General features: G+C 40.1%; 1 protein-coding gene across 2 annotated transcripts; it reads right to left on the bottom strand.

The window, feature by feature from the left end:
• Nucleotides 1-1,138: 1,138 nt before the first annotated feature.
• On the bottom strand, nucleotides 1,139-22,919 carry b3gnt2b (UDP-GlcNAc:betaGal beta-1,3-N-acetylglucosaminyltransferase 2b). Of its 2 annotated transcripts, none has more exons than XM_088305313.1 (4): nucleotides 22,786-22,919; nucleotides 21,965-22,260; nucleotides 11,444-11,599; nucleotides 1,139-6,399 (listed from the first exon to the last, which is right to left on the bottom strand). In XM_088305313.1, the coding sequence occupies exon 4, from the start codon at nucleotides 6,382-6,384 to the stop codon at nucleotides 5,194-5,196; it is 1,191 nt and encodes a 396-aa protein (XP_088161439.1). In that variant the 5' UTR covers nucleotides 6,385-6,399; nucleotides 11,444-11,599; nucleotides 21,965-22,260; nucleotides 22,786-22,919; the 3' UTR covers nucleotides 1,139-5,193. The 2 variants fall into 2 exon arrangements, with proteins under 2 accessions (XP_088161439.1, XP_088161440.1); XM_088305314.1 differs by having other exon boundaries at nucleotides 21,987-22,260.
• Between the last annotated feature and the right edge of the window lie 1,158 nt (nucleotides 22,920-24,077).

Below are 24,077 nucleotides of genomic sequence, written 5' to 3'. Positions count from 1 at the left end.
ATCATCATCATCATGTGCCGAGTCATAGTGACGCCAAGTGCCTGACAGGAAGTCTCCACGCTTTCACCGGGATGTTGGAATTCACGGACGGATGACGGCATTTGGCGGATAGTGGGTCTGTAAGAGTCTTGTTAGATTTTGTGCTCAGAAATCAGATAGAAAATGTACAAATGACACCGGTTTTGTAATAATTTAACTAAACTTTTTTTCCCCTCATTTTTAAGAACATTCAAGGTTTGATGGGTCAATGGGTGTTTCAAAGGTGGCCATTTTGGACATGGGCCTTCAGTGGAGATTTAACTTGACTTAATCCTAAAATACGATATACAGAGCAGTTACAAAACGTGTCTCATTACTTTTGAACAGCAGCGAGTTGGACTTTTTGGGCTATTTGCGGGATGTCGTCATTAAAGACTTCCTGTTCGGTGCCAATGTGTTTGGAAAAAAAACACGGATTGGGATCTGAGTCACTCCTTCCACATGCTGCAGCACATGCTTGCCCCCATCGCCTCTATTTCATGAGGCGATTTCAAGGGAATGAACAAATTTAGCAAACAAGAAGACATTTTATAAAGAATCCTTTGAAACTGCTAAGCAGGTTTAAATGTGCAATGAAACTTCTGTGGTGGATTTATACGTTGCTGCCCTCTGTCGGCGAGCACTGCACGAAGCAGAGTGAGTCCTTAAAAAAAAAAAAAAAAAATAGTCGTGCTTTCAGATCCGATTGACCCGAAAAAACGAGAACATTCTGCTAATTTCTGCTTTTTTAAATTGTCTATGGTTGTTTTCCAGTTACAATTTCATTCAGTGACAATTATTCTTATAATTGTCAAAAAAAGGTTTCAGAATAAAAAGAGGACATCCCATTAAAAAGTATAAATGGTGGGGGACAATTAAAATTTAGAATCCAAAGTAAATCCCAGGAAAAAACTTTTTGACTAATGTCAATGTCATTAACTTTTTCCTATAAGCAAGGTGGGTAAAAAATTATATCAAAATAGAAAGCAAATTCGAGAAAAAAAAAACAAACTTAGAATATATTGTGAGACAAAAAAGTCTGAGGTTCCATCTCAAGGCCATATCGTCCAGTATTACATGGTGTGGTGTAAATTAATAAAAACCAAACAAACAAAGAGGGTGGAATCTTGCAGATGTCTTCAGTTTATTGGTGTCGCAATAAATTCACAGAACAGCATACTGTACTTAAAAACAACAAAAAAATGACATGATTACCGGAAGAATCCAAATGACAACAAAAACAGTCACACTTACATTTCATCTTTGACACATCCAAACCACAAACATCAGGCACAGATTTGGTCTGCGATAATTTTGGAACTAGAGGTAGGACAAAATACAGATATCGGTTCAAATCGTATTTGATATCATTATAGGATTGAAGCAAATTGTCATATTGTTACTGTGTCATTTGCCTTCTATTTTCCCCTAAAACACATTTTTTGTGTCAAATATCACAATCACTGGTCGGTATCACAATATCATATTGTATCCCACTTCTAGTTCGTACGAGCACAACCATTGTTTGGCGAACAAATTAATTTGTCTTTACCCTGAGTGCAGCTTTCCTTTTAAAATAGTTCTTTCTGAAACACTACTCGCAAAAAGTTAGGGATGTCGGGTAGAATTTCACCATAAAACCCTAATATGAAATGAAATTCATGCGAGTAGTGTACCATTTGTACATCCAGTATTATACTGAATCTTCATTCCTTATCCTTCAACCTAATGCAACAAATTGCTAATACCAGTGTTTTTACATTACAAAACAAGCAAGTCAAGAAACAGCAAGTATCTTAAAAAAAAAAAAAATTAAAACAATCTAAAAAGTTTGACAGAGTAGCGATGACTGAACGTAAACATTTCAAGTAATCGTGATGGGAAACGATTTCCACTCTTAACGCACAAAAAGGACCAAAACGGTGTCTTTAGCTCATCGTTATACTGTATAGAAATCCAACAACTCTTTACGTGATTGTCCTATGTGAGCGAGAAAATAAATAAGGCGATACTTAACAACAAAAACACGCTAATCGCTAGTCTTTACAGCAGCTCAAATTGCCCCACCTGACCAGCAGGGGGAGTCCTAATCACAACCCACTTTCACATAGCTCATTATCTACTTTTTAAAATGTTATTGATTTTTCAGATTGCTAATACTGAAGATGACAAGCTAATCGACAGCATCTCTGACGAATCAATGATAAGTCACTTAGCAGTTTTATCGGAAATCAGCACAAATCCCGACATTTCAATGTCCAATCCATCTTTTCGATTCGGAAATAACACCAACATAAATCCTAGCGCTCAAGAATAAAGACAGAAGTCGTGTGTTAAAAGAGCGCAATCAAGGCATGCGCATGTGAATTCATGAATTACGCAAGGGAATATATTCGAAATGGGATGGCATTGGCAATGTTGAGTTGAAGCATCAGACGTTTATCCAACATGAGGTACACTAAGCATCTCTGTTGAGTAAGCAATAAGTCACTTTATTATTGGAACACGCGACAAATAACAGTACTAGCGTCTATCTCTTTTTTTTTTTTTTTATTGTTGTTTTGAATGTAGCGCGAGTACTAACAACCAGTGCCCGTATATAAATCTATGCAGACATACTGGCACAGACCTGGTGAATATGAAGGACGAGCATTAGCAATGTCGGGAACTTATTTACACCTTGCCAAGATTAGCATCTTGGACTTTAACACAGCGCTTCCGCCACATCCATGAAGTGCTTACACGATACCTGGAAAGTAAGCGATAAGGCATTCATTTATTTATTAAAGTTGACCAAAATTACGGTTGTCAGATCAATCCTTTCGATTCTGAAATAACTAGACACTAGGGTATTCGTGCGTGGATGAATTCACAATTTATGGTCGCGCATACAGAGGAAATAAAAGATGAGCACTTTTTTTCCCCTCCTCTTAAAATCAGACAACTGCCCAAATTCTGACATTACGTACATCAAATAGGCCCAAAATACCTATATACTTGAAATACTTACTTATACTTCAAATACCTTATAACTACCGTATCTGCTAGAATATATATTTTGGGGCTTTAAAAAAGTTTTGTAGCACGATTGAGTACCGAAAACCAAGGGGTGCACATATGAATTGTCCATTGATGCCACTGCAGAGAATAAAAATTGTAAGAGACTAGCATTAGCAATGTTTGGGAGAGTTACCATCTGATTTTTACACAGTATTAATTTCATAATGTGAGTCAATGGTCATTTGCACAATGAAGATTAAGTCCGTGCTATCTGACATAAAAAAAGTGACCAATGTTTTACCAAATGAGCTTTTTCTCCATGTCAAACATGGATAATTATTTTTTTATTCTTTGCATTTTTTTTAGTGTTCTGTACATGAAGTAAGGCAGCGATTTGTACAATGAAATTTCTGCATTTCCTGAAAAAAAAAAGCATAGTTGTATAAACAAACATCTGTGTCTGAACCCTCCTCCCCTCAAATTGTTTTCATTCCCAACTCATAGAAAATGCCATTACAAGCTTTTCAATGCAAATTTCCTCCCAGTGTTGCAGTAACGTTGCTTTATCGCCGAATTTTGGCATCACAAACAAAAAGTAGGGTGAGGAAGTAGCCCCACGTAAAACACCAAAAGGAGGAAGGGCTAGCAGCACAAACTAAGCCTCCAGCTGGTCACGAGTGCACCCATATCTTTCTACTAGCGAGCTGAATTGCCTTACAGGTGAAAACAAAGAGCGTACTAGTATATGGACCTTGCGTCGAATATCAAGGCTATATGCTAAAACGGCTTTACGGAAAGCTGTCCTCACTAGTTCTACCAGTGACATGATATAACTGGCTAACATCTAATGCTTCACTGTTAACACAAATTGTCAACTTGAGGAGTTTTGCCTGACTAGTAAGATTTAGTTGTCCTACTAGTACGCCAAAGTTGTCCTCCCAGTGTGCACAAGAGCTAAACATTTCAACAGCAGAGTTGTCTACGTCGTATTTAAGCTTTTTGGGAAAATCATCACCAACAATTGGCTTTTTTGTTCAATTGATATTGCAACAGCAAGTCAAAAATGACTGAATTAAGCAAACAATAGCAATAAAAAATGCCAACGTGAACTCCCGGCCAACTGTGTTATTACACTAATTATTTCGATACGTTTCAATGTCTGTGTGAAAGAATAGAGAACGGGCATTCTGCAGAATTTCCAGAGGTAGTATCAGGGACAGGACGGCAGCTGTGAGAAAGGGGACAGCGGACGTGTGAAAGGTTGCTAAATGAGTTTGTTTCTGAAATGCCAATTTTGTTGAAATTGAACTTCAATGTGAAAGGACAATGAATGACCTGAGTATTTTCCAGCTTCTGAGGTCAGATCAGAGGCAGGACAGCAGCTACTTGAAAGGGAATAGCGGTATACGCCAGACACTTATCTATGAAATTATATACACTGCTGTGTTAACTGGCTGACTCCATATGAAAGGCACACGTCAATAAATTATTAAATTCATCTCTGATACACAGATTTTTGCGGAAACTATTTTGGACAGGGTACACTGACGACACCGTGCCGACTAGGTTCCCATGTTTAATTCATGTCATGTTATTCCTATATAATACAGCATTTTGGATGCTAACCACCCACCCCCACCCCCCCCGGTGGAGAGCGGGCACATGTTAAAGCGTTATAAATAGTTGCAGCCACATAAATATGTACGCCAAACACAGACACACTTTTGGTTCAAGCTCTTTGTGCAGCAAAGCGAGACAGTCAAAAAAAAAAGTACATGGCCACTTTACTATAGGGGGACCCTCAAGAATTTAGAACAACGCAATACATTTATAAGAGTCACGTGGTAAGATTTGCCTGATGGGAGAAAATTAAAAAGTACTTGATATTTGGAAATCACTAACACTCAACCATGTTAGTGACTTTAGAGTTGTACTAAGGACATGAGGGTATGTGTAACCCTATAACCGCACATTCATAATAAATCAACCAATTGTAGTACCCTTACTGTAAAACGGCTGCCAAAAATATTGCGCCGCTCCCAAATGGAGCAAACAAGGCTAAAGTTCCAAGTGAGCATGACGCCAAGCTGCCAACTTTTAAACGTCATCCCCTCTTCTGCTCAAAACTGTCAAAACGTTTGGGTGTTTGTGGCATCCAGGTGGGTGGGGCGCCCTCTACTGGCAGTTGAGGTCTGGCTGGTTGAGCCAGGACCAGATCTGGATCATCTCCTGCGGCGTGCGCGGGTGAACCAGCATCAGGCCCTTGTAGGCGCATGGGTTGGCGCGGTACTTCTCCTCGATGTTGAAGGTTCGAAAGCCCTTGTGCTTCTCGGGGGCCAGCCCCGCCTTCATCAGGCACATGCCCGTGTAGACATCGTCGATGGGGTAGAGCGCCACCCGCCGGGAGGTAGCGTACAGGCGGGTGGCGACGCTGATCGAGTACAGGTAGCCACCGCCGCCGGCGTAAGGTGGGTACGAGCCGATGTACATGCTCTCCGGGATGAAGTACTTTACCTTCTTGTCCCGGTGCGGCCCCGCATTGGTGATTACATCGCCCACAAAGAGGTCAGTGGCTTTGGACGCAGACAGCCCGTCCAGGAAGCTCAGGATGGCGTAGGTGTTGACGAACACGTCATCGTCGCCCTTAAAGACGAAGTTGGCACCGGCGCAACGCATCTGGATCCAGTCTAGAAAGAGAACCTCCTTGATAGTCAGGTTGAAGAAGGAGTCCCTGTAGTCCCACTGGATGATGTCCCGATGTTGTTCGCTTTCGTAGCTCAGCATCGGCGACAGGTCCGGGTGGTGGTCCCCTGCCGTGGTCTGGCCCAGGAGGAAGACCGTGACCACGGTCCGGTTGGCAACCATCCCTGCCTTGCCCCACGATTGGCGTATGGCCTGACGCCGGTCAAAATGCGGCGCCAGGGTCTTGACAGCTAGCAGCAAGAAGGGGGGCTCCTGGCAGATATCCGGCTGGTCTACCAGGACGGGGTAATAGCGACAGTGCATGTAGACCAGAAAGTCCTTGAATCGCAAAGGTAAAGAGTTGTAATCTTTCACCTGAGTCGTCACCCTGATGTCTGGCTGGCAGGCGTCAAAAGACATGCGGGTTTCGTTGAGCCAGTCGGGCAGGTCTGCGTCGCTGTGATTGGAAAGTATGGGGTTGTTCCGGAAGTCCAGAACCTGCTGCTGACGGTTCCAGTAGCCCGCGCTTGGCGTCATCTTGCTCCAGAAAGGCTTGGACGGGATCCGCACCTTCTCGTGGAAGCCCTTGTCCCGGCCGCTGTGCCGGGAGATCAGGATGAAGATGAAGACGTTGACCATCATCACAGTCAACAGGATCTTCAGTTTCATCCGCAGCAGTGCCATGACGCCGTCGCGCACCTGAGCACACACACAAACGTTTTCACAATTGGAAGAAGAACCAAAAATGGTTTCCTGTCTTTTTAGAAATGGCTTGTTGAGATATTTTTTTTCTGTCATTCTACTTGTGATGGACAAACCTACCAACTTTCAGCTTTCTAAAGGTACTGACTTCAGTGGTTGAATTTTATAAATATCCTTGTAAGACCGGTTCTTGTGGAGGAGTGCTGATAATTACCATTCGAAGCAAAATAGCTCTTCTGTGAGTCTACAAATGTTAGGCATGCTAACCAAATATGCCGCTTATTGAATCTGGCTGCAGAGTCGAGTATTGCATTATATTCCTGTAAAAATTTATCTACTTGAAACCAAAATGGAAAATTTTTGTGGTTTACCCATCATAGACATCATGTTTCGGACAGAATCTTGACTGGGAGGAATTACTGAGCTAATGTTTGAGTCACACCTGCTACCCCTACTAAACAAATGTTTTAACCAAGATAAACACCGCTCAACACCTGCCAAATCTGTTAAATCTTTGAGTACACAAAAGTGACGTAAAATAAAATGAAATAAAACAAACGTGTCATCTTTCGGTGAAGCACCACCCCGGCTGCTAACGGCCAACAGCCCGACTGATTGCGTTTGATGTCTGTGCAAAGTCTAAGCAAATTCCACTGCAAATCAATAAATAACCAGAAGATGTCGTTGACGGAAGATGCATTGCAATGTCCTCCTACGTGCTCATGAACGAGTGCGTGTGCCGTCAAAACGTACGCACACAAAACCTGCGTTCTCAGGCCAAACGAAACAAACACAAAACAATTGAAGCACCTTTAAAGATTCACTCGCCGTGGCGTTGGATGGTTATTGGGTAACCAGCACCTCCTCTACAGCAAGAGAACGTGTCAGGTTGCTAATCAGAACAAACGAGAGGCCAAATTCTGGCTGATGTTCACCAAATCATTTTCCAGACCTCGTTGTGTGCTCGCCATTAAAAAAAAAAAAGGAGGGTAAGCGCGGATGGTTGCCAAGAGGGTGGGAGCGTTGTAAGATGGCGCTGTTGGAACGACTTGCTTTGGAAAAATACTTCCAGCAGGCTGGCAAAGCCACTTTTGAACAAAATCAGACATTAGGTAGGACATATGTCGTTTTATTATCCGCCACTTCCTTTATCAGTTAGGGCACTTTTTTGATTGGCAACATTCCATTCATGTCGCAGTCCTCGGATTCAAATGGCTCAAGATTACTGTGTATTTGGGACTAAGGCGCATGTGTACATAAGCCGCAGGAACTTCTTTTTAAGGGGAAAATACAAAACAAATACAAGCCGCACCGGGCTTTAAGTCGCAGTTTTCTAGGTTGAAAAAAATTGGTTGTTTACTGCATGTACAGAATGATTTTGTACTGTGAATGCACATAAAGGTACATCAACAGATTCCTAAAACAGTGCCTTTTGCTAATTAAAACAGAACAGACCCAAGAGGGGAAAAAAAACAAACAAAAAAAAAACAAGCTTTATTTAGCATATTTTCTGAACGACAGAGCGCCCCCTACCGGTGAAAGGAAAATCCACAGAAAAGCCGCACTGTCGTATTCACCGCATGGTTCAAAATCTAGGGAAAAAAAGTTGCGGTTTATAGTCCGGAAAATACGGTCGTCTGCTTTGTTGGCCCCAATTTCAGACACTTATTTGGGGGAAGTCAAAAGATAATCTTATAAAACACGATATACAAGTTGTAGTTTGTCAATTTGTCTTTGCGTGTAGCTTGCCTCAGATCTATGTCTGTTCGGACGGCAATTGCCTGAAAGTGAAATTAATAGTCTGACAGCTGCGCTGTGAGCTAGCTCACATTAGCGTTGGAGTTTGTACACGACATCGCAGTGTGGCGATTGAGGAAACTCCACCTGATTGATCAAAGTGGATAACGGGCCGCTTCCTCTCCGGGGAACTCCGAGCAACATGCCGACACTCAGACAAATGCTTGTTTATCTTCCTTTTCCCGCCCTTGCTCATTGACGTGTAAACACAGCAGAGCAGAAATTCAAAACACACGCTTCAAGCTGAAGTTTACGGGTGCAACTTTGAAAATGACAACTCACACTCTAGCGGGAACCCACCTCCACATCCTGGTTTTACTTCTGAAACGCTGCATGACTTCAAATAATTCCTTTTTTTTTCTTTTTTCTTTCTAAAGACAATGAGGTTTTGGTTTAACTTGACAAGTTTCAACTCCAACTGCTGTCTTCTTAAATCCTCCTCGTCTTTCTTTCTCATCAGATGTTATATTTATACACCCGGATATGTGTCACTGAGTTTATCTTGTTCACCTCGTTGTTTTAAGAAAAGAAAAAGCTAATTATTTCACTACACGACTTATGTTTCTCATTTCAACCAACACAACACAACTTGACTTGTGTTCCTTGTTACAAGGCATGCGCAACACGTATCAAGCTTCCCCTCCAAAAAGTCCACAACCACAACCACAATTCGTGTTTGTTGCCGTTCCCACGATGCACTGTGGTGCGACTTGTATTTTTTGTTTCAGCCTACACACGATACCGGTGGTATCAACTTTTGTCACCGCCTGGACCCACATCTTCCTATTGTTGGAAAGTTGCCACCTATGTCATCAAAGTTAAGAACAAGAAATGATTTTCTTTGTTTAAAAATAGTCTCTGAATTCTTTTTAACCGTCTCAAATGAGTTTGAAATACCGCTAAAAGCATAATGCTGGCTATGACGTCTTTTACTTCCATTCCTAATTTTGTCCCTAAATACAGTCTGTCGTGACTTTCATTCCTCATCCCCCCCCCACACATACAAACTAAGAAATGCTTTGTGTTCGTCATTTCAAACTCTACATTACACGACTTGCGTTCCTCATTTTGGCTAACTGCCGATAGATAAGTCCTGAAATGCTGAACTGGCACAGCGTATGCCCAGATTCGCTAAAACAAACACAAGACATCCTCCTCCCTGCGGGATAATTACCTTCCTGTTCCCAGCAAACCGACACACACACACACAGAAAATAAAAACAAGATGACTCCTGGGAGTTGAGAGAACGAGGATCTAGGAGGAGCGAGGCAGTCCAAAAACGACAGCTCAACAACATGTTGACCAATGCCTAATTAAACTCCAGCAGTGCCAATCTAAACACACCTTACCTGGCAGTGGCTCCAAAACTGCGCTTCACAAGAACTGAAGAAGGCGTTTGCCCCACTGACTTCAGCTTCCAGTTTAGTCACGTTCTTCGCTGTCAAACGCCTCATTTGTTTTTTTTTCAACTTTTGTCACAGCGCTGATAGCACCGCTGAAGACAGAAAGTTTGCTTAATTTGACTTTTTAAAAAAAGATCTATCGCAGGGGAGGGTAGACTTTTGTATAAAAAAACGTTTCCTTTTTATTTCCTTTCTATTTGTTCGCACATAAACATTGTAATAACATAACTAGTATCATGGGAAGAGATGGTGCTGCTATGATCAGAAAACAAATAGGGTTTAAAGATGAGTCCCACCTCATAAATTTGCAGATAAATGCAGACAAAAACAACAACAAAAAAATAATGCATTGAGGGTATAAAAACCCTTTTAGGAAGACAAATTAAAAAAGAGTGGGCGTGTGTTACAACATGTAGTGAATGTTAATGGCTGGGTGTGTGTGAGGTTTATTAGTTTTGGCTTGTTAAAGTTGTCAAACATGTTCTGAGATTGGATTTAAAATTTTCTGAGATTGACTGGCTGTTATTTGAATATATTTGTTGCATAGCCGGGCCGCCGATCGCTTATCGAAAATTGACAGAGCAGCGTGCAGCACATTGTGAGATGTAGCTCATCTTGTATTGAGTTTATGAACTTCAATGTTGAACTGAAAAAAAAAAAATTCAATAAAATCTAAATGATTAAGATGAAATAGAAAATATTAATAAAAGCAATTTAACAAACATTTTAGAAGAAGGGTTTAAAGAAAAAAATATTTAAAAAAAAAAAAAAAAAAGACTACAAAGACATGGGTTTAAAGAAAAAAAAAATATTTTTAATTTTTTTTTTTGTCTAAACTGGCTTTAGCAGCCTCTGGAACCGTTGACGTTGCTTCACGTCTGACACATTTCGTCTGAAATTGCTCCCTGAAGGCGGAAATAGTGTTTCGGAACCTCCCCCCACGTTTCCAATCCGCCATATTTTGATGAACAGTTTGTCACAACTGATAGGCCATTTTGACAGTTTGTCACAACCGATAGACTTGTAGGCTTCCCATTTTGTGGTGTTTAGCAGGAGTTGTGAAAGACAACAAAAGCGCTGGTGAAACCGTCGTCTTTGATTTCATGTGCGTCCTCGGTTTGTTGCCCATATCACCTTTTAATGCTTGTAGAGCAGAGTTGGACAACGTACGGACCACATACGGCCTGATCAAACTTTAATCATTTGATGATATTGTTCATATGACCATTTCTAATTGGTCATATTTATAGAAGATCAATTACCCAAGTCTCAATTAGTATTGTGATTATGACAATGACAGAAAAAGATCTCCTTCGCGATATGTATCGTCATATCGCCAGCGGGAGTTGCGAAGCTGAAATCCTCTGAGGATTTGGACAATTTTATATTAAACAAGGTCTCTAAACGGTGAATTTATACTAATTTATACACTGTACACTACTTCCTTTCCAGACTTGTTTCGTTTCAACCAATACACTTCAGACAGTAATACCGTTCCTTGTTTCAAACTCTGTATTACACAATTTCGGTCCCTCACTTCCCCATTAACTACACTAAATTTCCCTGTTTGAACTCAACTGATACCAGTCAACGACTTACGTTCCTTGTGTATTCATCGAGAAGCATGTATCGATACAATAAAGATTTCCATAGTCCCATTTGCCTTCTTGCATTATTTTAATTCATATGGTATTACAAATGTAAAAGAGCAGACGTAGGAAGCTACACCACATTTAAATACATTTCACTGTTAGCTAATGTGATTTGTACACAACATAAAGCTCGCTCTTCGAGTCTCTTCTGCACACTTTTTAAAGAATGATGCATTGTGTCGTCTTACCTGTGCCGCTGAGCGAGCCCGCGTCTCGTTGCAACGTCGCCTCTAGGCTCGCTTACCCCATACTTATCTCCGCCCTGTGGGACCAGAGCAGCCAACTGGGGGGGGGGGGGGGGGGGGGCAGAAGGGGAAGCGGGCGGTTGTTAAGTGAGCTCAAACCTGCGAAAAAAAAACAAAAAAAAACATGACAGAGTCAACAGGAGCATGTGGGCCGGAAAAATAGACAGGAAGTGGTAGAACTGGGAGACTCAAATGACTTTGGCTTGATGTGATTACAGTGATGATGATGGCTTCAACACAGCATGCTTCATCAATTCAAACAGGGCACACTCCCAATTTAAAGGCGTTGTACTCAGAATACAATCGAAGCATGTAATGACTGACGGTGTGGCTGAGAGTTGTTCACTTTATTGTGAAGGCAGTCTTTATCATTAATAAGTAGCGGTGCAACAAGTCACGGTTCGGATCGGCTCACAGACTTTGAGGCACGGATTGGATTTCTTTTCAAATCAGCAAAAAAGATAAATAGAACTTTGCTTTGATGTATTTTATAAAACGTTTTTGCCCTTTAAATCTAACATGGCCGTTTCGGCTTCAAGAACATAATTTAACGCAATACAAGGCAGGAGATATTCTTACTTTATACGTGGTATAGTGATTAAAAATAGCAAGGTATCCTGCCAGACATTTTGAGCTAAATATTTTCTTAAAATTATTTAATGAGCAAAAGTGAATTATAAAACAAAAAGACGTTTTATTAGGCTTGTTTTTCTTTCACAATGAAAAAGACCTCAAAGTGGCTTTTAAGGCATAAGCCCTTTGTTTAAACATGGAGAGTGCCTTACAAAGTAATCTAGGTGAACAATATTGCCAAAGTTTAATTAATTGAAAAAAAGTAAGCCAAGAAACAGCGGCTACCAGCCGAGCACTTGTTTCTTATGCTAACAGCTATGCTAGCCGCTAATGATGAAGACTTGTGTCGCATCATACAATGATGGCATAATTAACTAGCAGTTCATTAGCGTCCTAAATTGTTGATGTTGGAGACAACTATGTAATATAAATTAAAACTGCTGATAAGGCAAGCCAAAACGTCTGAAATGGAAGTCAAGTTAGCCGTTTCAATACGCGAGCAAACTTCAATGTAGAAGTCTCCTAAAGCTATCGCATTGGCATCAATGATTCAATGTATTATTCGGTACACTTTATTTAAAAAAAAAAAAAAAACAGGAACAAAACACACTGCAGGATGTAGGCAGAGGCTACAAAATGGTGTTGGATTTGTGCCACAATTAAAAATATGCAAGGGGACATTTTGAACACAACAGCGTTTTTTTCGAGTGCATAAGAACCGTATTTGAGCCTTGTCGGCTTATCTAGTGTGTATGCGCGCTGGATGAAAGTGTGTATTAACTTTGTTCAAATAAATGACCATTTGCCTTCAGTGCAATGCTGTACTTGCAATAAGATTGTTTCATGCAAAGCAACACGACTAAACTGCATAGATCAGTGCTATAGACTAGACCAGGGGTGTCCAAACTTTTTTCACTGAGGGCCACATGCATAAAAATATACTAGGGACTGGGCCACTTACTAGAAATTAGGTATATAGCCTTAACCTTAGCGTATTAAAGTTAGAAAAAAATCAATTAAAAGTGGACAAATATGTTATAATTATGAATATAATTTAAAACAAAACTGCCTTCATCGCAGCTTTTCTTAACTGATATATTCGGAAAAATCTTTGCTAACTCATTCTTAGCAGCCTCAGATTTCTTCTTAGACAGAAGATTTACAGTTTGGGGTAAATTTCTTCTCTGTTTTGACCTCTGGTCCTTTTTTGCTGGAGCAACTGCCTTGATCAACAGCAGCTCCCCCTGGTGTTAAAACTGAGAAGTGCAATACACTCAGGCAAAAGTTGAAGTCTGGGCCGTATTCCATTTTTAAAAATTCAAGCGGGCCAATTAAAAATGGATGGTGGGCCGCCATTGGCCCGTGGGCCGTAGTTTGGACACCACTGGTCTAGACTAACCTTTTGCGTTGGTTGCCGGAGGGAGCCCAACATTTTTTTTTCTTAGGTGCATTAGCACTAAAGTTAGTTGTACCCAATTTTTTGGGTAATATTGACTGGTGAATGATTAACTAACAATCCGGTCATCATAAAGTTGTTTATTAGAATAACAATTCCACAAGCTGGGCAACTTACAAGTGAAAGTGATGGTTACGTCTTTTGAACATAAGCAAGCCTTGACCTAACAATCGTTCTTATCATCCGCAGTTATCACTCTCCATCTGATGGGCGAAGGTCACATATCTCATCCTGTCACAGGAAGATTTTTTTTTTTTTTTTTAGAACAATGCATTTTACCCAAAACTATCATGACAAATGATAACGCTGTTCAATTTTATATGCTGTTGATATTAAGACAGAGCAGTGTGTCGTGGCACATTGGTGTGCCGTGGGAAATTATCCAATGTCAGTCGTTTGAATGCAAAACATTCCTAGTTAAATATGTTTTGGTTAATTTAACTATGCCAATTACCTATAGTAATAAACAGAACATCTTACAATCCTTGAAGAATCTGTTTTTCAACGAGATATTCTGACTGGTATCATTAATGGGTCGACTGAATTAATCATTCAGTCAATTATGCAATAATGAACCATTGGCTGATGCGGTCTTCTCGACCGTAGGACGCTTATACCCCTTGGAATTCAGCTTCCTCAAATCTAATCCAATCCCAGTGAGTGCAAACAAGGTTGCTGATTAACCAGGGTGTTAAATGGAGAAACAATCCACGAACTACCAAACACTCCGACAACACATTTTCAAACTAAAATGTTTAAGCCACCGGCAAGAGGACAGGCAAAGTGTTTGAACCCTTTTTGTGTCTAAATACACTGCAACAAAACTGTTGTATTTTTCAAATACTTTGTTTCATTTGATCTAATATTTTAGTTGAACATCGTGTCAAATATCCAGCCGCATGTTTGATTGTCCCGTAAGATAAATAAAAATCAACTAAGTGGGCGATTGACAAACTCCAAAGTTTCGAGCAATTAGTAGTTGTGACAGCATTCTCGAATACTCCCAACAATGTCAACGCTGAAGTGTGCCACATACATGCCTTTCGTGTCAATTTCCCACACGCAGGCACTCAAGAAGCAATTAACTGGCCTTAAGTGGGATCAAAGGAGCCTAAGAGGATGCTATGGCCTGAATGTGGACCCAGCAGCGCCATAAATAGACAAGTAGCACTGGAGCACCAAATATCTACGGTTCATGACACTATTCACACTTTTGATGTCACGCACACAAAACAAAAATACACACTCGCAACCAGGTGGGCTCGACACGTACTGTCGGCGTCTGCGAAACCAACCAATGGTAGCAGGTTTCACAAACCCCAAAATCTGAAAGCAAATCAACCAAACATTGATCGTGTTGTGGTTAGTCACACAACATGTGTCATGTGTTTTTTGGAGTGCTGAGCGGTCAAGGTCTTCTCTGCTGGCCTAACATAATCAAGATATCATGATCACATTGATGTCAGATTATATTTTAGTGTTAATTTTTTAGGCTAGAGTTTTTATCCAATCAGAATTCAGCTAGCTTGTGTTGCCAGGCAGATTTCATAATACCAGAGGCACGCACTATTCGTCCGAGACCTTCAGATACAATCGTGCGGGCGTCTATTCTGTGTGTGTGAGGGGTGTTTATAGTTGATAGACAGTTGCGATAGCCAATCAGATCATGAGTTGATGACAGTAAGGCCTTCTCGCTGGCCTTACGTTAAAAGTGATGAACGGGGCTTGTGATTGGACACACACTTGCTGAATCAACAAACCTAAAAGTGGTAACTGGCGACCGTTTGAAAATCTAAAATATATTCTTGCTTTTTTAAACCACAATGGCTGAAGGAGGGAAAAATGTCGTCGATTTCATTGCAGATACACTTGCCAGGCCATTCTCAAGACGGACCTTTCAAGAAGCTCGGTCATCCAACACTCAGTAGTGTGTAATTGTCTTTCTGCATATTATTTCTCCAGCCGTAGTGTCATAAATAGATGAAATATGAGGGGGATTTATTCAAGTCGGACTAAGTAGGACTTCACTGAAGGCCTATGTGGGAAATGCATGTTTTTTTGTCTACTATTTGTGCAATTTTGTCTTAATATTTTTTTATCGTATGTGTAAAAAATCTTAGTCTAATAGACTTTTAAAAACTCACTAATCAAATTTAAACAGACTCCTTTCAGCAAATATGACTGCTAGGAGTGGGCGACATGATTTTTTTTTAAATTATATTTTATTGTAAGAGTCCCCCGGCAAGCTACTTTTCTTCTTCAGTGTCTCCAATATAAACTGTACCGTAGTTTATGAGCCCAGGTGAGCTTTGCCACCCGGCGGAGTAGTCGTACTCTGTCCTCTGTGATATATTGCCACTTGGCGTGAATTTTAATGTGCAGGATCATTCAATAGAAACATCAATCCTCAGGCACTCGGCGAAAGCCAGCGCCAGAACGTTTCGTCAGCTGTCGACACGTCTGCCCGGCGCGCTTTTAAATAGAACGGAATTTCTCATTATCAACAAATACTTGTTGGCGTGACTCCACTTGGCCGAGGTCATCTCTATGTATGGTGCGAGGCACGGGCTGGAATCGGAACGAATAGATGCGCCTGCACGCACACTCTCGGGTAACACCGTCGCACAAACATTCACGGTTTGAACCTGAAACGCGACTCGCGCGCAGTGTCGAGCGGATCGCCTAGTTGTGTTGATATAGCTACCGTCTTTGCTTTGTATTTTTCCATCTTGCGTTCCAAATATTCTTGCATTTTTCATTAAATATTTTTTTCACGTGTATTTTAAATCTCTTTTTTTTTTCTTTTCCTAAAAGTGTATCTTATTCCAGTCAAAATATGCGTCTATTGAGAATGGAGTTAAGAACATTCACCAACATATCCCATAAGTTTAAAAACAATGCTTAAAAAATTGCCTTTTTTTTGCATAACAATCTATGAAGTTAGTCAAATGCTCAAGCCTCCTTAGAACTGTCAGTTATTTTGAGTTAAATATTCCTGTAGTTTTATTGCTTTGTGCATTTCTCATTCTTTCTAATATGTGTATTTTTTTGTCTTATATTTTAGCATTTTCCACCCAATATTTTGTACCTTTATATTTACATTTTCTTAAATACATTTTAGCTCCAGAGTCCCCACACCTTTTTTCTCTCAATATCTTTTTGTCTGTATTTTTGTCTAATATTTTGGAAATTTGGCTGCAATATTTTCTACTTCTTTAGTCCTATTCGCCACCAATTGTAAATTATTGTATTTGTTCTATATTTCGGTATTTCTTGTCAAATATTTAAACATTTTTAGTCTAATATTGTGGGGATTTATTACCATTTTTTTTCCACTTTAATGTATGCTTATTTTTTTTTGCCCAATATTTTTTCCCTCTAATTTTCCAGTAGTTGTGATTTTTTTGGTTTGTTTTTCTCTTTCAAACATATTTTTTTAAATATAAATAAATTTTTCCACTGATAACTTATCATTCTGGTCACGATACTGCTGATGTGAAATTATCATAGCGCAAGTAAACGGGCAATTCTTGGGGAACTAGTCTGATGAGTTCCTGAGCAAATACTTCAACATCCGGCCCCCGTCATCTTCTTATGACCATGGGAGTAGCTAAACAAGTTACATCCTCAGGGAGGGGCAACAGGAAGGAAGGCCCGAAGACTAAAGAACATTGCTGCAGAAGACTTTAATAGATTGATAGTTCAAGTGGAAATGGCGGCTGAGATCAGATCTATGAGTGGTTGACAGGAAGCGCTGCCAGGATACGGACGCTTGTCCATTTTGTCAATTTGCTGGGCGGGACTCCATTCTTGTGTATTTGCGTGTTGGGTGTGCGCTTTGGTGTGTGGGCTGGGGGCAGTGCATGGGCAAAAATAGACGTCGCTACTTCATTGTTCATCAAATACGACAAACTAGCTGGCAGTATTGAGAACAGCCAAAGCGATGAATTGTAATGAAGGGGCACAGTTACAACAAGTGGACTGGATAGTGTCGTGAAGGTGTGTGGCATGCTGTAAAACATTTTGGGAAGGCTGTTTTATATTGCTTTTGTTTTTACATTTTGGGGAGAAAAAAGGGGGTTTGCAAACCCTCTTACGATGTCGGAGGGGATGTCAAGAAAGATTCTGTTGAACTACTTTTTTGTTTGCTGATTATTCTCACCACTTTGACGCAATGCCTTCAGTATATAAAGTTGTGTGCGTTTTGCCAATTTACATTCATATAGACGACATTTATTATTTTTGTACAGTTGCCACTTACATTGCGTCTCTCGTTGCCTGAAATTACGTATATACACAGATTAGATTGTTTATATTCTTGTGCGCTGCTAATGTCCACTTTGCTTCTGGAAAAACGGAATTTCCCCGATGCACAACAGATAAAGACTTATATGTACTTGTGTGAAAGTCGTTTTTTGTCAAATTTATGGTCGGATATTGAACTTAATAAATTCCCATAATGAGTAAACTAAGCCTATTTATTTACATTTATTCCGTCTCTCGAGGAAGCAGCCCAAAGTCCACTTCCAAAGACACCATCTGTTGCCGTTTGGAGTTTGCGCGTCATCCACTCTCAATACCTTGAGCTAAATACAGACCACAGGAGTCATATCCTGTTTTCCAAGAAACAGAAGGCTGACTGTGGTCTTTCCTTGCCATTCACGGGAAAAAAATTAAATAAAAGAATCCATCCTGAGGAAAGTTTCAGGTCACCTTGTGGAACTAATTCCATTTGATCCTAACGACAAATCCCTCTTCAAGTTAAGTTCCAACGGGCATTTTCGTGACGCACAACCCGAGGGCAGCCTGCTTGAGCGAGTGTGTCGCATAACATGAATACAGTGTACACAAACCTATTTTCGCTTCAATCCAGGGACAAAAGACGAGCGAGGCAGCCATTTGAGAGCGCTTTTCTTTTTTTATTACATTAGAGAATTGGGACGCACTTAGTTTGTGTTCAACGCTGCCGAGAGTCCACTGTTATGTCAGCAGAACTGTAGCTAATGCACGTTCATAACGGCATTACCTGCTTTGTGTTTGCCACGTTTTGGGGGATAATATGACAACGCAGGAAGTAATTGTGAGGTTACAAAAGTTGGAGCACAATTACGTAACGCACAAGTTTGCTGCGTATGTTGAATTCTTGGACACCTTTTGGAAAACACAAAAGCTACAATTTCAAACATACCATCAACAAACAGAACTTTACGTTTCCAGCCTCCAAAATACCTCTTCGGCCACATTTTTATTCATTTTCAGTCAAGAATGGCCACAAAATGTCTGGGAAAGTCTACTGGAAATTTCAGACAGAATTCTAAGTAATAAGTGACAGTGCAGGCCACGAGGGCTGCCACAAACCATTATTCTGGTAGTCGAATATTTACCAACAATAGTCACAATTAGTCGACTAATCGGATCATATGTAAATTGCGGCGTGTTGCGCCAGCAACCAGCTGTTCTTAAATAACTATCATTATTTTGCTGTTCAAATTCTTGAAGGTACGTACACATTAATAAGATGACACAACATTCCACTTTGATTAAACTTTGCAGATTGTACGAGCCTTTCTGAGACGTTTCTAAACGATGGTTCAGTTCAAATTGAAGGCAATTCTGTGGCCTTAAAACTTTTAGTAATTCTAATTGTTCAGTGCTTTTTAAAATGGAACCAAAACTATCCACTATGCAGAGTTGGACCAAACCTACAAATTCTATGAATTACAAAAAAGAAAAACAAATTTCACCAGGCCTGCATGATATGCCGTATGAACATCACGATTGCGATGTGCGCATGGGCAATAGTCACATTGTAGGACGTGCGATTTTTTTTGTTGTTTTTTTTAAGAACACGGAAACTTTTGGTTTGTTTCATAAAAGCAGCACGCTACACTATGCTCTACTTTGTAGAGACTACACAGACCATCTTGCTCACCCCCACTGCCAATTAATCAAAAAAAATTCTAGTTTCAATATCGCAATGTACATTGCAGCCTCCGCAAAAATCGCAATGTCATTTTTTTTCCAATATCGTGCAGCCCTAAATTTCACTCATCAAATCAGGCATCAGCCACAACGTGCTTCTTTTCTCGACGATCGAGAGTCCCCGTCGTGCTGCCGTGAAAGGGAGGTTTTTATCTTAAGTATTTGTGGGTGAAATCTGCCGGTACTTCAGGACTCTGCTGCCAACAACAGGGAGGCATGACACTGCTTACCCACAATGTTTCCGTTTAAACTTTTGTGTGAATTGAAATAAAAGGCAAGAGTGTAAATTTCTTTGTCATCAGGAATAGATTATAGTACAGCCGCAATGGGAGTCACCAGAATTAGCAGCACCCAATGGGAGTCTCCGTCCCAGTGACCTTAAAACACAAGCCACGCTACTCAAGATACCAACATCAGAAAAGCAACTGCCGTGACATAACATGATATCTATTGAAACCAGAAGGACACAGCCTGCTGAAGATTATTTATTACTGGCTGTTGTTCATCTACATCTTCTTGGAAGCGGGCCTAATTCTGAGTGTCTGGAGTCATGCTGATGAATACTTTATGAGGCCACATGCATTAGGTGAGTGTGGGTTAAAGAAAAAAAAAAAAGTCCTTTACGCGATTAAAGAAGATGGACCCATATGAAATGAGCAGAATGTCCTTGAGCGCGTGATTATGATGATGTACGTAATAAAGTGGTGCCTTGAGATACACATATAATTTGTTTGGTGACAGCACTCGTAACTCATCAAATATTCTTTTCCCCATGAAATGAATGTTCGTGCCATTAATCTGTTCTGGCCTTCTAAAAAAAAAAAGCCAACAAAATGTATGGTTCATTTTTTTTAAGGAAACAACTCTGCAACATCTACGTAATAATCTAACAGAACGTAAAGAATTTATTTGTAAATCATGATTCAATGCTTCAATTTAATTCATCGTGATGCTACTTGAGGTGTGCTAGCCTTGGCCAAAGAGGTTCAGTATAAACGTTTGGTCACTACAACTCTGACTCAGTAAGGGACGCACGTAATATTTGTCCTTATTTTCAGTTTTGGGCACGCGTCACACTTCTGAAACCTAACCTCAGAAAACAAACCAGATATCGATACCACTGCGTATATGTTATGATAGTTAGCAGAAGTGTGCGTCTGAAATAAAAAAAAAAAGTGCAACGACAATCGTGAAAGTATGACGAGGATGAAGAAGTCGTCATGGGAGAAGCCACCACCGTCTGATGGAGCCATCTTGGGGAATTGTCTTGTGAACAAAAGTCTAATTCACATAGAACACAATATTTTGTGGGTCTTGAAAAATCTGCCGAAATGCTCTCAGGTCACTGGCACTCAAGGGATGTGATCAGCGTTAACGGCTGGCATCGACTGAGTTAATAATATAAGAAATCACAATAGGACACATATATTAACACTTGAAACTGTCCGATTTTATCAAAAAGATTTCATAAGGATATTGAAAATACATTAAAAAAAGAAACAATTTATACTAAACAGCATGACCTATTCAACAGCCCACACTGCTCTTCTTGGGAATAATGTTCCATTGGGGCTATTTATAGTAAATTGAATTTTTAGGGTAAGTGGCACTGTTTGAAACATTGCATTAATTTTGACATCAACCTGGGGTAGCCCTTGGAATTTTAGCTCATTTGAGTTCTTAGTAGATATTTTTAACTTTAATTTGTTGGACAATCAGTGAAGGGGTTCCTCGAGTAACAGACAAAATTAAAAGGTCTAGCAGATCGGTTGAGAAATAATCAAGTAATCCTGTTTTAGTCTAATTTGAAGGAGTTTTTGAGCAGATTTTCTCGAGGCAATGTCACAATAATGTTCCCAAATACTTTTTTCCCCACAGAAAAAAAAACATTCTCCAGTAGCCATCATTAGATTCCATCAATTATTTGATTGGGGATTCCATTTTTTGTGAACTCTTTTCATGTTGCTATATTGACATTTTCCTCATTTGTATTGAGAATTTATCATCAGGATATTGATGCTTCGTCCAGTTGTATTGGTAAATGCCAAAATAAGTGTTCAGTAAACATTAAACTATAAAAGGTTTTGTCTTTTTTTAACTTTTGTTAAAACTGTATCAATTTATACGGTATCGGTCGGTGATCAACAGCTGTCTTCGGGTGAAAGTGAGCGTTTTGTCGTGCAGCGTCAGGAATAGAGTTACGATAGGAAAACATTATCCGTTGAGTCATGCCATTTCCTCCACGTGACTCCATCGAGTCGTTGTGGACTTTTTCCGGGGACATTTGTTGACAAATCTTCCAGCGTACCTTCTTTTTTTTTAATAAGTACGATTTACTTTTTTAAAATATCCTTTTAATATTCTGCCCACTGTTTCTACTTTCCCACCCTCGTTCCACCTGTTTGGACCTAAAAGTGCGTAAAAGAGTGTATTTGACGGTGCGAGACAGTTACCTTGTCTAGTAGGTTAGCTTACGTTTCGTGGGCGCCGCCTCACGCTGCTTCTTTTCCCCGGTATCCGACACAGCGTCGGGGGATTTGAATACTCGCTCGCGAAGGGGCTCCTTGTCAAGAAAAAAAAAAAACACCCACCAAAAAGGCACACTAAAATCGGGAGAGAAAAATCCGTGAAAGTTGAATAAGTCCACGGCGGTCTGACGACGATTCAGACGACTGTTACTTGCTTCCTCCACTCGAACTCTACAGATTTGAGATCCGTGAAGCGCGATGGGCGTGGCCGGGGGCGGGGCCTGGATGACGGCAATGGAAAGGCAATGAATCTCTTTCTGTGGCAAATTCTCTCACAGGCTGCATTTGTGTTATGGATATCTGTAATTCATTTTGGGTAAAAAACATTTCAGATATTCGTAGTTATTTTCTACCGACACACAATTATCTGAAACTCCTCTGGAGTTGGATATGAAAATGTGAATCCAAAATAAAAGATTAGTCTATATTTCAATTAGAATTTTGACATAAATTGAAACAACTGGTTTCAACGCTTTTAATTTTCCTTTCAGCAATTCCACAATGATCAATAATCTGGCAACAAGAAAAACAAAGAATGTTTAATATAAGGTCAAGTTCATTGATGCTATTATAATTATTAGTTGGTCTTACCTTTACATTTGTATATTTTTAAAGTCCCAATTATAAAATTACCTACGCCCGGTATCATAACTGCATCTTTTATGTTTCTAACAAACCGATTTCTGTCAAACCTGCTCAAGAATTTGACCATTTATGATTAATTAATTGGAGCCAAGCACCTTTACCTCAATGCAAGTGAATGGAAGAAATCTCCGGAGACTCCAAGATGGCCGCTTGGTCTTCACGACTCCATTGGAGCACTATCACATGTCGGCAGCGGAACGGTACTTTCTTGGCTCATCCCGCACTTTGAGTCGTCTGTCTGGTCGATCAAAAAGACTAAATATATCACTCATATTCATTAAATACACAGAGTGCTGAATGCCATCATGTGCGGTGCATGTGTGATAAAATATCTACAGTATATTGCCAAATATATAAAGACAAACAATGCAATGTCTCATGTGAGGGTATACGAAAACTGGCTGTATCGGCAATTAATTCGTGTGGTTGCGCGATGAACAAAAGATGCTATGAGTCATCCATCAGGAGTCACGCTTCCCTTTTCGGCCATGTATTTGAACAGGAAACGCGCTAATTCAGCCATTTGACTGTTTTTAAAATCAGCAACATTATTGGGGAGAGAAGAGGGAAATGAACATAAAGCATGGAACAAAGAACTAAAATGGTAAATAATTTAAATTAATCATTTTTAGTGTGTTTGTTTACTCTTCACTTGCAGGGGATCGTCATTTCATTTGCAGACACAACGGAACCTCGATTTAAGGAACTAAATGGAAAAAAGGGGTCGTCTGTTAGAGCCAAGTTTCATGATGTGTCTTAATCATAACACACTGGTGTTAACTGGTTTGGCACAAGTTTAGTTTTGGAATCACATATCACATTCTTGGACCATATTTGCTGAGAAACACCCACTACATATATATTGTATATGAAATAAAATCTCCGCTTTTTTTTCCCCCATGTACTCTACCTACTAATTACGTGACTGTATTTTAATGTTGGTCATTACATGAGTACTTAGAGAGCTAAGTACAGGCTTTATTGAGGTGGTACTACAAAGAACCACAGTTCTGTTGCAGCTATCCCCACGAAATTCAGTGGTGTATATCGACAGTCGAATAGTAGATCTGTTTGACAACGTCCATACTCGCGATGCTGGAGGCAAAAAGGGAGACACAATGACGTTGCATATCTGTATTTAGGTTTTGTGGATGAAAAGTCCTCTATTGAAATGATGAAAAAATAAACTCAACTGTTAAAAAATAGTCCAAAACTAGTCAGAAAAACATTGTTGATATCTACAACGTTAATCTCATGTAGTCAGACTTACCTTTAAATCCCGCCCCCCTCCCAACACCACCATCACCTTGCAACCATGCAGACACCAAGACTCCACTACACTTGAATTCACACGTGAGGCTTTATTTATACAACAACCCCACAGACTATTATG

The sequence above is a fragment of the Idiotropiscis lumnitzeri genome, chromosome 9 (genome assembly GCF_059441095.1).
Source record: "Idiotropiscis lumnitzeri isolate Australia: NSW breed Sydney's pygmy pipehorse chromosome 9, RoL_Ilum_1.0, whole genome shotgun sequence".
In the NCBI taxonomy this organism is placed as follows: Eukaryota; Metazoa; Chordata; class Actinopteri; order Syngnathiformes; family Syngnathidae; genus Idiotropiscis; species Idiotropiscis lumnitzeri.
Note: the sequence above shows the minus strand (reverse complement) of the source record. Positions and strands in the feature narration are given on the sequence as shown.

Excerpts from the sequence above, each read along its gene's own strand:
- b3gnt2b (XM_088305313.1), bottom strand. The coding sequence starts at position 6,384 with ATGGCACTGCTGCGGATGAAACTGAAGATCCTGTTGACTGTGATGATG.